This window comes from Chlamydotis macqueenii, chromosome Z (assembly GCF_036417535.1).
Source record: "Chlamydotis macqueenii isolate bChlMac1 chromosome Z, bChlMac1.mat, whole genome shotgun sequence".
In the NCBI taxonomy this organism is placed as follows: Eukaryota; Metazoa; Chordata; class Aves; order Otidiformes; family Otididae; genus Chlamydotis; species Chlamydotis macqueenii.
The window spans coordinates 9,660,932-9,673,099 of record NC_141593.1 but is presented as its reverse complement, the minus strand read 5'-3'; the positions used below and the strand labels follow the sequence as shown (position 1 = coordinate 9,673,099).

Below are 12,168 nucleotides of genomic sequence, written 5' to 3'. Positions count from 1 at the left end.
ACCTAGCAACACAATTCTTTGGAAAAGAATACAAAGAAAAAGAAGGGGAAGAAGGGAAGTTAACAGAAATTAATATAAACTGCAAGGAATTACAGAACTATGAATATCTAATAGTCACAGAAAATATCAATAAAAGAAAACAGTAAATTCATAAACAGGTGTGGAAAAAGCAGACATGTTCAACAGACAATCCTCCAAGAATGAAGGAGGAAGGAAGCAGAAGGAAGTGTCTATTCCATGTGATGTAGCAGATGGAAAAGACATTACCTTCAGTGACAAGGAACACTGTGTGGCTCTACCTGCTAATAATAAGCCTTTTCAATCCAGTGGGTCCAGGTAATTTAAAGAGTAAAGCTTAGAGGAACTAGCTGAGAAATTCTTGTAACCAGTAAGGTTAATTTTTAATAATGCTTTGAAAACTGTGAAACTCCACCACACTGGAAATCTGCTAATACAATTCTAATATTTGAAAGGTAGAAATGGTAATCAAGGGAAAGATAAACTGAAGTTAGCTTGACATCATTTCTGGAAAGAGGATAATAAAAAATTGTTCTATTGATATGGACTTCTCCAAATACTTGACTTAAAACAACCAACATCCTCATAAAAACGTGAAGATATGGAATCATTAGGCTGCACAACAAAGCAATTAAAAGTATGCAAGCATGGTCACTAGGGAGGAAATATCAGTAAGTTGAGACATTATGTATAAAGTCACCCACGAACAATCACATTACATCAGTAACCAACCTTTTTAAAAAACAATAATTGAGGTACAAACATAGAAACATTTCTCGTAAAGCTGATATTTGTATTGCTGAGGTAACCTGTGAGAGGAGGCAGGATACTTTAATGGGGTGATTTGAAACACTGACAAAAAGTTCACATATGTCCAGCTTGAATTTTAATTCCAAGAAGCTGCTAAAGGGGGACTGCAGTAAGTAAAGTTGCTGGGCTGAAGTTCAGAGGACAAATTTATTTCCCACATCAGTAGTAGCTTCTCTATTTAATTGTGGGAGGCCCAATAAATTACTCCACTTTTGAAATGGAGACAATATTGCTTGCTAGTAAGGAAGGTGGTGCATTGTTTTTAAATCTCTGTGACCAGGAGTAAAAACATACTTCAATTTGTTGTAATCATCAGGACTTGAGGATATGTGAGAGGCACAACCCAGGGACAGGTAATGTACTTTGTTAAACCAACAGACATAGAGAAAATACACAAGTCTGTCTATTTTTATAGCTATTTCTGTTGGTCAAATAAAAGACATTACTTCTCTCTACAGACCTTGTCTGTTGTAAAAGAAATTAATTAGAAGAGACAGGTGGCTCTTCTATCTTATCACTGTACCCTGAATGATTTCTCACTGCCCCACAGGTTAAAAATTGTCAGTTTGTAGAATATCACAACCCATGTAGGAAATTCAACATATGATTCTGTAACAGAAGTACACACAGGGCAAGACAGCAACTGAACTTTCCCATATCACAGCAGCTCTTGTCTACGACTGCACTTGCTTTATGTGCATTTTCCTTTATAAGCATTTTGCTTTATGTGCATTTTGCATGTCAATGGTCTCGTCCCTAACAACTCAAATTGTGTGCAATACTCATGCTTACACAAAGTTTACTAACACGCTGTTTGCTTTAAGGCAAATGCAAAAGACCAAGTAGTTAACAGCGGCCCTGGAGATTAATTTCTGTGCAGAGAAACAACTGTGTGCAGGGTGTTGTAATCTCAACCACAGCTCTGCAAGAGAAGGATGTGAAAAAACCCCAATCGTAGGCTGGTGCATACTCATGGGGTTTCCTCGTGTGAACATCCCCTGCCTCCCTGGGTCCTGCCCAGGCACTGCCTGTGAGATCCTCTGCAGCACTGAGTGGGATTTTCATAAAGTGGAGGGTTTTTTTTTTTGTAAAGAGTCAAAACTTTTGACAAACTTTTCCTGTCAGACTGTGAATTAAAACTGTCTCAATTTCTTTATTCACACTTTGAGTTCTGCTGTGGGATTTGAAGCAGCAAGTTGTTTAAGAGATGAAGGTGTTGGTTTTGTTTAGTGAGGGCAATTATGGTGGCAGCTTCTCTGAGAAGCTGCTGGAAGTTTCCCCTTTGTCCAGTGGACATGGCCAGGCCTAGGGCGGACCCACCACTGGCCAAGGTTGAGCCAATTTGTGACGGAATGTTCAGTGGTAACGCCTCTGTGATAAAACACATTTAAGAAGGGGAAAACCAAAAAAAAAAAAAAAAAAAGAAGAGAAGAAGCAGAAAAGGGAGGCCGAGAGAGGGAGGCGTGAGCCTTGCAGGCCTTGTGGCCCTCACCCTCTGGCCTCCCGCCGACCGGCCGACTGGGCCCAACTCGGCCCGGCCCGGCTGCAAGAAGTGGAGAGGAGAGGAGATGTGAAGAGAACCTGAGAGACGTCTGCCTGAGCCGGTTGTGAAGAATTTCTGGTGAGAGGAACGGCTGCAGACACCAAGGTCAATGCAGAAGGAGGGACAGCAGTAACGCTGCTCCCGGCAGAGATTCCCCTGCAGCCCGTGGTGCAGCCCATGGTGAGGCCGGCTGTGCCCCTGCAGCCCATGGAGGCCCACGGAGGAGCAGAGATCCCCCTGCAGCCCGGGGAGGACCCCACGCCGGGGCAGGCGGATGCCTGAAGGAGGCTGTGGCCCATGGAGGGCCCACGCTGGGGCAGCCATTCTGCAGGGACTGCACCCTGTAGAAGAAATGACCCACACCGGAGCAGTTCACGAAGGACTGCAGCCCGTGGGAGGGACCCCACGCTGGAGCAGGGGAGGAATGCGAGGAGTTCTTCCCCAGAGGAGGAAGCAGCAGCGGAAAGCGACATGTGATGAAGTGACCACAACCTCAATTTCTTTTTCCCCTCTGTGCCACTCACAGGACAAGGGGAAGGAGGTGGACATAACTGAAATGAAGTTAAGCCTGGGAAAAGGGAGGAGTGAGGGGAAATTGTTTTCTTCTCTTTCTCATTATCCTGCTTTGGTTTTAATAATAAAGAAATAGTTTTCCCCAAGTCAAGTCTGTTTTGCCTGTAACGGTAACTTTAAGGATCTCTCCCTGTCCTTATCTCAAAATTCGAGCTTTTTTTTGTTGTATTTTGTTGTATTACTCCCTCAGAGGGTGGAGGGATTGAGTGAGAGACTGCGTAGCTTGGTCCTAAGCAAGGCTAAACTATGACAAGATGACAGCCCTATTTCTCTGAAAAGAATCCTTCTCCAAGCGTGCTAAAAAGCAAGTTTTGGAGGGAAGAGCATTCCTGGAGCTGGCGGGTGTGTCCTTGGCGAAGGAACATTCACTTCTCTCTCAGATCATAGAATCATAGAATGGTTAGGGTTGGAAGGGACCTTCAACGGTCATCTAGTCCAACCCCCCTGCAAGAAACAGGGACATCCCTGACTAGATCAGGTCGCTCAAAGCCTCATCCAGCCTGGCCTTGAACGTTTCCAGGGATGGGGCATCCACCACCTTTCTGGGCAACCTGTTCCAGTGTTCTACAACTCGCATTGTAAAAAATTTTTTCCTAATTTCTAATCTAAATCTACCCCCCTCTATTTTAAAACCATTACCTCTCGTCCTATCGCAACAGGCCCTACTAAACAGCCTTTCCCCATCTTTCTTGTAGGCCCCCTTGAGGTACTGGAAGACCGCTATCAGGTCTCCCCGGAGCCTCCTCTTCTCCAGGCTGAACAGCCCCAACTCTCTCAGCCTGTCCTCGCAGGAGAGGTGCTCCAGCCCTTTTATCATCTTCGTGGCCCTCCTCTGGACCTTCTCCAACTGGTCCATGTCCTTCTTATGTTGGGGGCTCCAGAACTGGACACAGTACTGCAGGTGGGGTCTCACCAGGGCAGAGTAGAGGCGGAGAATCACCTCCCTCGACCTGCTGGCCATGCTCCTCTTGATGCAGCCTAGGATGCCGTTGGCCTTCTGGGCCGCAAGGGCGCATTGCCTGCTCATGTTAAGCTTCTCATCCACCAGCACTCCCAAGTCCTTCTCCTCGGGGCTGCTCTCAATCCATTCCCCGCCCAGCCTGTATTTGTGCCTGGGATTGCCACGACCCAGGTGCAGGACCTTGCACTTGGCCTCGTTGAACTTCATGAGGTTGGCACAGGCCCACCTCTCCAGCCTGTCAAGGTCCCTCTGGATGGCTTCCCTCCCTTCCAGCATGTCGACGGCACCACACAACTTGGTGTCGTCGGTGAACTTGCTGAGGGTGCACTCTATCCCACTGTCCATGTCGCCGACAAAGATGTTGAACAGGGTCGGGCCCAGCACGGACCCCTGAGGGACGCCACTTGTGACTGGTCTTCACATGGACATTGAGCCGTTGACCACCACTCTCTGAGTGCGGCCATCCAGCCAACTCCTTATCCACCAAGTGCTCTGTCCATCAAACCCATGCCTCTCTAGTTTAGAGAGAAGGATGTCGTGCGGGACAGTGTCAAAAGCTTTGCACAAGTCCAGGTAGATTATGTCAGTTGCTCATCCCTTGTCCACTGATGCTGTCACCCCGTCATAGAAGGCCACCAAATTGGTCAGGCACGATCTGCCCTTGGTGAAGCCATGTTGGCTGTCACCAACCACCTCCTTGCTCTCCATATGCCTTAGCATGGTTTCCAGGAGAATCTGCTCCATGACCTTGCCAGGCACAGAGGGGAGGCTGACCGGCCTGCAGTTACCTGGGTCTTCCTTATTCCCCTTTTTAAAAATGGAGGTTATGTTCCCTCTCTTCCAGTCATCGGGGACCTCACCAGACCGCCACGACTTCTTAAATACGATAGCCAGTGGCTTGGCAACTTCATCCACCAGTTCCCTCTGGACCCGCGGATGGATCTCATCAGGTCCCATGGACTTGTGCACCTTCAGGTTCCTCAGATGATCCCGAACCTGCTCTTCGAGTACAATGGGCAGTTCTTCATTCTCGCAGTCCCTGCTTGCACCTTCTACAGCTTGGGAGGTGGGACAGGAACTCTTGTCGGGGAAGACTGAGGCAAAAAAGTAATTGAGTACCTCAGCCTTCTCCATGTCCTGGGTAACCAGAACACCAGTTCCCTTCTGGAGGGGGCCTACATTTTCCCTGGACTTTCTTTTGTCCCCTACGTACCTATAAAAGCTCTTCTTGTTGCTTTTTATATCCCTGGCCAGGGCTTTAGCCTTCCTCACCCGATCGCTGGCCACTCTCACAGCCTCTTTGTAGTCCTCCCAGGCTACCTGTTCCCACTTCCACCCTCTATAGGCTTCCTTTTTCACTTTCAGTTGGTCCAGGAGCTCCTTGCTCATCCACACAGGCCTCCTGCCTTTTTTGCCCGACTTGTTTTTCATCGGGATGCACCTCTGCTGAGCTTGGAGGAGGTGCTCCTTGAATATGGACCAACTTTCCTGGACCCCTCTTCCCTCCAGGGCCGCCTCCCATGGCGCTTGGCCCATCCCTGAAGAGGCCGAAGTCCGCCTTCCTGAAGTCTAGGGCAGAGAGCTTGCCATGTAGTTTCCTTGCTGCCCCATGGGTCTTGAACTCCACCATGTCATGGTCGCTGCAGCCAAGGCTGTCCTTCAGTTTCACATCCCCCACCAGCCCCTTCCAGTTGGTGAGCACAAGGTCGAGCACGGCACCCCTCCTTGTCGGCTCCTCTATTGCCTGCAGGAGGAAGTTGTCATCCATGCATTCCAGGAACCTCCTGGACTGCCTGTGCCCTGCCGTGTTGTCTCTCCAACAGATGTCAGGGTGGTTGAAGTCCCCCATGAGGACCATGGCCTGTGACCGTGAGGCTGCTCCTATCTGCCTATAGAGCGCCTCATCTGCTCTGTCCTCCTGGCGAGGCGGCCTGTAACAGACCCCTACCGTAACGTCCCCTGTCCGTCCCCATCCTCTAATCTTGACCCATAAGCTCTCTGTCACGTCCTCCTCCATCCCCAGGCGGAGCTCCACACACTCCAGATCCCTGAGAAACACTCCTAAACATGAAAAAACCAGCTATGATTGCCATCAGGAAAGGTTCACTCATGATTAACCCTTCTTGGGACAGACCAGGGTGACATTTAACCAGGACTCCATTGGTGAGCCCCGCTTAAACACTGCTTTGTGCCTGGAAGTTTTATGGACAATTAAACACAAAATAGGTTTGCCAGTGTTAACATGGAACAAGTTTGAGTATGCTTAAAATGAGCTATTTATAGCAACCTGTGGCTGCTTTGTATTTCCAAACTCAAGAGTGTGATATACTGCCTCTTTTTATGATCATGCTTTGTAAACGGCGACCATCCAGTGAGCTGGAAGGACCTGATGCCACATCCCCTTGGGTGTGCAAAGAGCCTGCTGCACACCAGGCAGAGCTTTAGCTGGACACCAAAATGTTAGGTGCCTTAAAAATGTGTAAAAGAGAAAAACACACCCTTGGCTCCATCAGCACCCAAGAACGCAGGCAGGGGCTGATGCAATCAGCTGCAACTTGCTCAGTTTTTTAAAACAGAACCAGGAGGTAAATGCATCTAATTCATGTTCCTGAAGAGAGGCCAAACAAACTGAAAGCTCTGGGTGGGACCTTTGACTTGTGAAAGGAGATCTGCAAATCTTAATTGAATGCTAAATTCTGAGTTCCCTGTTCAGTCTTCTCTGCTCCATTTCTGTGCCCTGAGTATCCCTCACACCCCATCCTCCCCTCCTGCTAAAGCAGAGCAGAACACCTAAGAAAATGTGAAGTTTTTCAAATGCTTGCAAAATTTTGAATGTAAGCATCCAAATCTTGTTTGGTTTTGCTGTTCTTTTAAGTTTAAGGGAAGAAAACAGAGGAAAACCAGCTGATGATGATAATCAAGATTTTCACTTGGCAGAAACTGGTATAAGGTTACTAAAAGTAAGGGTATGTCCTTACTTTACAGGGAGCAAGGACTCAAGAGGGCTTGAAGATGACCCTGGAGTGGCTCTCTGTGCTGTGGCACTGCTTAAAGCAAATACGCATATGCAGATGTTCAGAACGCTGTCCCACAGCTCCGCAGTTGGGCTAATCACTGCTGTTTTGGTACAATTTCAGTCTCACAGAGGCACAGCTGGCTCTGTCCACTAACATCTTCCATCCCTGGGCTCACCTAAAAAGCTTTTGGTATCCCTAGAAAATAGCAGGAGGACAGGGGCTGGGATGAAGTGGCAAGTTTGGAGAGTGGTGCCTTCCTGGAGACGTTTGTGCCCCAGTGCTGAGGAGGCATGGAGTCACAGAGGGCATGGAGACCTCAGGACGGCCTTACTGTGACAGACAGGCTGCTGTTGGATGCCTTCTCCAGGGCTTGCTCCAGTGCCTGGGGATGGATTCTGGACCCAGCCTGACTGTCAGGTTGGGCTGGAGAACAAGGGCAGGAGGGAAGAAGAGGGAACAGTGGTCACCAGACCTTCCCAATGTCATACACAGAAGGTGGTGCAGCATGCATGAAAAAGCATGACAAACTTGCACCCGAAGGAAAATAAAAGCCTGAACTAAAGAGCTTTTCTTCAAGCAACATTAAGTAAAGCAGTGTCAGAGTGTACATATTCCTTCCTCTGGTGGCTTTAGACTCAAACAGTAAAATCTTGGGAGAGTCTGTGAAAGAATCACTATACCTCTGCCTGGAAGTATTTGCCACTTGTTAAAACCACCGACAAGTTCAGCTCTCAAATCAGATCTGTTTTCCAATTTGAGGAGAGTGCCTGCTATATAAGATTAGTGTTCTCAAGTTTCTCAGCTGCTAAAACCACTAGTTTCTGAGTATTAATGAGACTATGTCTACTATTTTACCCTAATGTGTTAAGTCAGAAGCTGGCATTATGTAAATTAACAAACTCAATTACCGAGTCCTATGCAGATATCACCAGAGATGCCAAAAACGCAGAAGGAAGAGGAGGAACTGCTAATGTTTATTTAAACAGAAAATGACAAAATTAGTAGGGGAAAAAAAGGCATTTGCAGACTTCAGAGTGACTCGCACAAAAAAATGCAGAGCAAAGGAGGGCAGAGCAAATGGAAAGCTCAGAAGAAAGGTCCTTAATGCTGTCAATGTAACGGCCTTGCTTTGCAAGATGGGCTGGCAGAGGTGCTGCAAAACTCAGCTGCTAATAAATTATTACATAATTTTTCTTTTTATCATTAGTCACTTCTACTGTTCCCTTGTTCATTTGGACAAAGAGGTGGAGCAGCTGGAAATAATGAATACATCTGAAAAAAAGAAGATACATTAATCAGACTTACCACCAACACAAGGACATTCATGAGCCGATCAATGCTCGTCCGTTTAAAAGTTGTTTTTCCACTGTTTTGCATTAGTTTGGTATCTGGCCCTGGAGATGAAACACACTGATTAGTTTTAATAATAAAGCTTAGCTGTTTTAAATCTGATTCCCTCTGAGGCCCCACTGTGCTCTACAGCATAAATACCCACCACAACTTTCTTGAAGGCAGGTACATCGTTTACAGTGCCAGTGGGAAACTTATGCAGCAAAAGGTTAAGTTACTTGCCTTAGATTATATGGAGAGAGTCACATAAAGCCATTAATTCTGGATTTTCATCCTGGTCTCTTCTTTCAGCAGTCAATCCCTTCCAGGTTTAATTACTTTTCACAGAATACCTGATTCTGCTCTGTTATTAGTGACATGTTATACACCCTCTCACGTGTCTACAGCAGTATAGAAACAACAGAAGGTCTATGCTCATAAAAAGCATAGATCTAATGGTCTACAATAATATTATTGATAACCCCCCTATTCCAATATGGATTAAAATAATATAGAAATGATGTGGAATTTTTAATCAAATACACTTAAGAGTGAAAAATTTTGAACAAGCCTGACGAGAGACTCCAGTTGGTACAGTGTGGGCCAGTGAAGGCAGATTTAATTCAGCTTTAATTCTTAAACAGATTTAACTCTTATATTCTTTCTTATTGATTGATCAAGCCCTCTGTCATGTACTTTGCCGTATGCATGTCTGAAACAAAAGACTACTTCTACTTACTAAAGCACTTAATCAATATGGAATTTGATGTTATAATGCAGCATTTGCAATCCAGTTTTCTCTTAGAGACCACTGTAAATAACCTTAGATTAAAATCCCCTGTAATATGCATAATTCCTAGCCTAGAGTTAAGATAAGGTGTCTCATGTAATGTTTTTCTTTTGTTTTTGGACCTGGTAGAAACATATTTTCCTAAGAGGAGTATTCTTGGTTCCTTTGTGCATGCTGGGTGTGATGTATTTCCGTGCTAGTGCTGCTGTGCTCTGCAATTCACACATAGTTTTTTTCTACCTACCAGCATAAATTACAAGACCGAAGCACCACTCTGTGTTCCTAATTGTACAGCCCCTCAGCAACATCTTCTCATTGTCCAGGGCATACTTCTCTCCTCGAAGAGTAAGAGTTCCTGTGAACTTATCCAGTTTGTTATTTGGTGCCTCACATTTGACTTCGCCTGTAAAAGAAATACAAAAACAAAATGATGGTGGAAATCTTCTTGGTCCGGAAAGATGTCAGTCAATACTGCATTCTCAGCTGTTACTCTGAGAGGGAGTATTTCACACTGTACCCGCAATCCACTCCTGACCCTGTCATTCCCATCCTGTATCCTGTATTTGCTGATGTTTTGGGATATTGCTCCTTCCCCATATTCATGTCATAATCCAATGGACCACAATGAATTGTGGCACCAAGTGGTGTTCCCCAGGGCTCAGTGCCAGGGCCAGTTCTGTTTAATATCTTTATCAATGATCTGGATGAGGGGATCGACTGCACCCTCAGTAAGTTTGCAGATGACACCAAGCTGGGGGGGGAATGTTGATCTGCTTGGGGACAGGAAGGGTCTTCAGAGGGATCTGGACCAGCTAGATTGATGGGCTGACGCCAATTCTGTGAGGTTCAACAAGGTTCAGTGCCAGGTCCTGCACCCGGATTGCAACAACCCCGTGCAGCACTGCAGGCTTGGGGAAGAGTGGCTGAATGCTGCCCGACAGAAAAGGATCTGAGGGTGTTGGTTGACAGCGAGCTGAATGTGAGCTGGCAGTGTGCCCAGGTGGCCACAAGGGCCAAGAGCATCCTGGCTTGTATCAGAAATGGTGTGGCCAGCAGGACTAGGGACGTGATCGTGCCCTGTACTTGGCACTGGTGAGGTTGCACCTCGAGTACTGTGTTCTGTTTTGGGCCCCTCAGTACAAGAAGGATGTTGAGGTGCTGGAGCGCGTCCAGAGAAGGACAACGAAACGGGTGAAGGGTCTGGAGCACAAGTCTTATGAGGAGTGGCTGTGGGAACTGGGATTTTTTATCCTGGAGAAAAGGAGGCTACAGGGAGACCTCATTACTCTCTACAGCTACCTGAGAGGAGGTTGTAGGGAGCGGGGTGTTGGTCACTTCTCCCAAATAACTTGTCATAGGATGAGACGAAATGGCCTCAGGTTGTGCCAAGGAAGGTTTAGATTGGATATTAGGAAAAAATTATTCACCAAAAGTGTTGTGAAGCCCTAGAACAGTCTGCCCAGGGAGGTGGTAGAGTCACCATCCTAGAGGTATTTAAAAGATGTGTAGATGTGGTGCTTAGGGACATGGTGTAGTGGTTAGATTAACGGTCAGACTCAATGATCTTGAAGGTCTTTTACCACCTAAATGATTCCATGATTCTATGATTCTGTGAATTTGGATTTATCCTGTTCTGTGAACATGGCAATTTTGTACCAGTAGAGTCCAAAACAAAGTTTCCATGCCTTTACTTCAGGCATGAAGAACTGTTGAACCAACAATATACTTTTAATCCTTCCATGCAAGTTCATAGTGGTAGGATAACTTTAGATAAAAGTGCTGAACTTATGTAATTTCTATTCAATTTTCTTTAAAACTGAAGAAGCCCAAGCGAGAAAATCGTAGCCTGAAGGCTGCAAGAGAGTAATTAAGTGAGGTGTCTTTTTTCACTGTTTTTTAATTTCACCTGCTTTATATCTTATGTCCCAGTAGCACATGAAAAAAAGGTACTGCTACCTTCAGCCATGCAGCTGACAAAGTAAGTGATTGGAGAGCTTGTTTCTATTACAATGCTTTATATTTATATCTTATAATGAAATGTGTTCACACAAAACTGTAAACACAGACCAAAAAAAAAAAGTATAAAAATTATTATTTAAATAAGAATTTGCACCTAGCATCTAAAGATTCAAAGCAGAGCCCTGTGGATATACTAGGAAAAACTGTAAAACACAAATACACCTTACTGAAAGGGAATCCAAGAGTTCAGTCTGTTCATTTAATCAGCAGGAACATTAACGTTATTTTGATCATAGGCTGCAAATACCTACATAAAGACTAGCATTTGCAGAGAATACAGTTCCTCCAGCTCCACCAGGCTCAGGAGACTGGAAACAAAATCCAGAGAGGTCCAGAAGAAAAGTACAACTTTAAGTATCATGGGAGTCTCCACCACTGTAAATTTCACAATCAAGTATGGATGTTCTTTTCATGGAAAAGTAGCTCTACTCTAGGGCAGAAAAACTGTCAGACTTGAAAGATGAAGTGATTAGGAAATCCAGTGACGCATGTGACTTCAGAGCCTGACAGCTAGGCTGATCTTCTGTTTTATCATCTAGTTAATCCGACAACAGTTAGATCTGTACTCCATCATTTCCAAAAGTCTACAGTAACCAGACTCGTCTCATTGCAGCCCTTGCAACTCCTTGAAAAGCACAAAGAAAACAGAAGCTTTGCAGTGCAACCTGAAACACGGCACAACGAGACTTCGGTGGATGAAACCAGGAAGACTGTGCCTCTCCTCATGCCAGCTCTGGGAACGTGTTCGTGTGAGAACCTTGCGTGTCAACATCCACATCCACTTTACAGTAAGTGGGTTGATCTGGGTTACTGGTATGCTAATTTTGAGATCAGAAGGGATTAACCAAGTTAGATCAATCACAAAAAAAAAGTGAACAGCTCTAGGGATTCACCCAATATACCTGCACCAACCCCAGTAACTATGCACGTCGGCAAGGCACTGTGCCACCTGCCTCCTCCTCCCATTGGCAGCAAGAAGATATCTGGGATGCGTTTCACCTGAAAGAGTTAAGTACTGCCAAGTCTACATGTGATAAGTACTAGATAACTGAAAAGTATTGTTTCCTTTCTTGTTTTCCAGTTCCCCAAATCAAATAAAGAAGTTCAG

The 12,168-nt window shown here is 45.6% G+C and overlaps 1 protein-coding gene across 3 annotated transcripts in view; it reads right to left on the bottom strand.

Moving 5' to 3' along the window:
- The window catches only part of LOC104485914 (phospholipid-transporting ATPase ID), a 102,508-nt gene that overhangs the window by 54,167 nt on the left and 36,173 nt on the right, over positions 1 to 12,168 (bottom strand). For all 3 annotated transcript variants that reach the window (XR_015261503.1, XM_086771294.1, XM_086771293.1), the window contains exons 11-12: positions 9,286 to 9,444; positions 8,228 to 8,316 (exon numbers count right to left, since the gene is read on the bottom strand). Coding sequence is in view for 2 of the 3 variants with exons in the window: in XM_086771294.1 (XP_086627420.1) it covers positions 8,228 to 8,316; positions 9,286 to 9,444 (248 nt within the window). In the remaining variant the exon portion in view is untranslated. The remainder of the gene's footprint in view (positions 1 to 8,227; positions 8,317 to 9,285; positions 9,445 to 12,168) is intronic.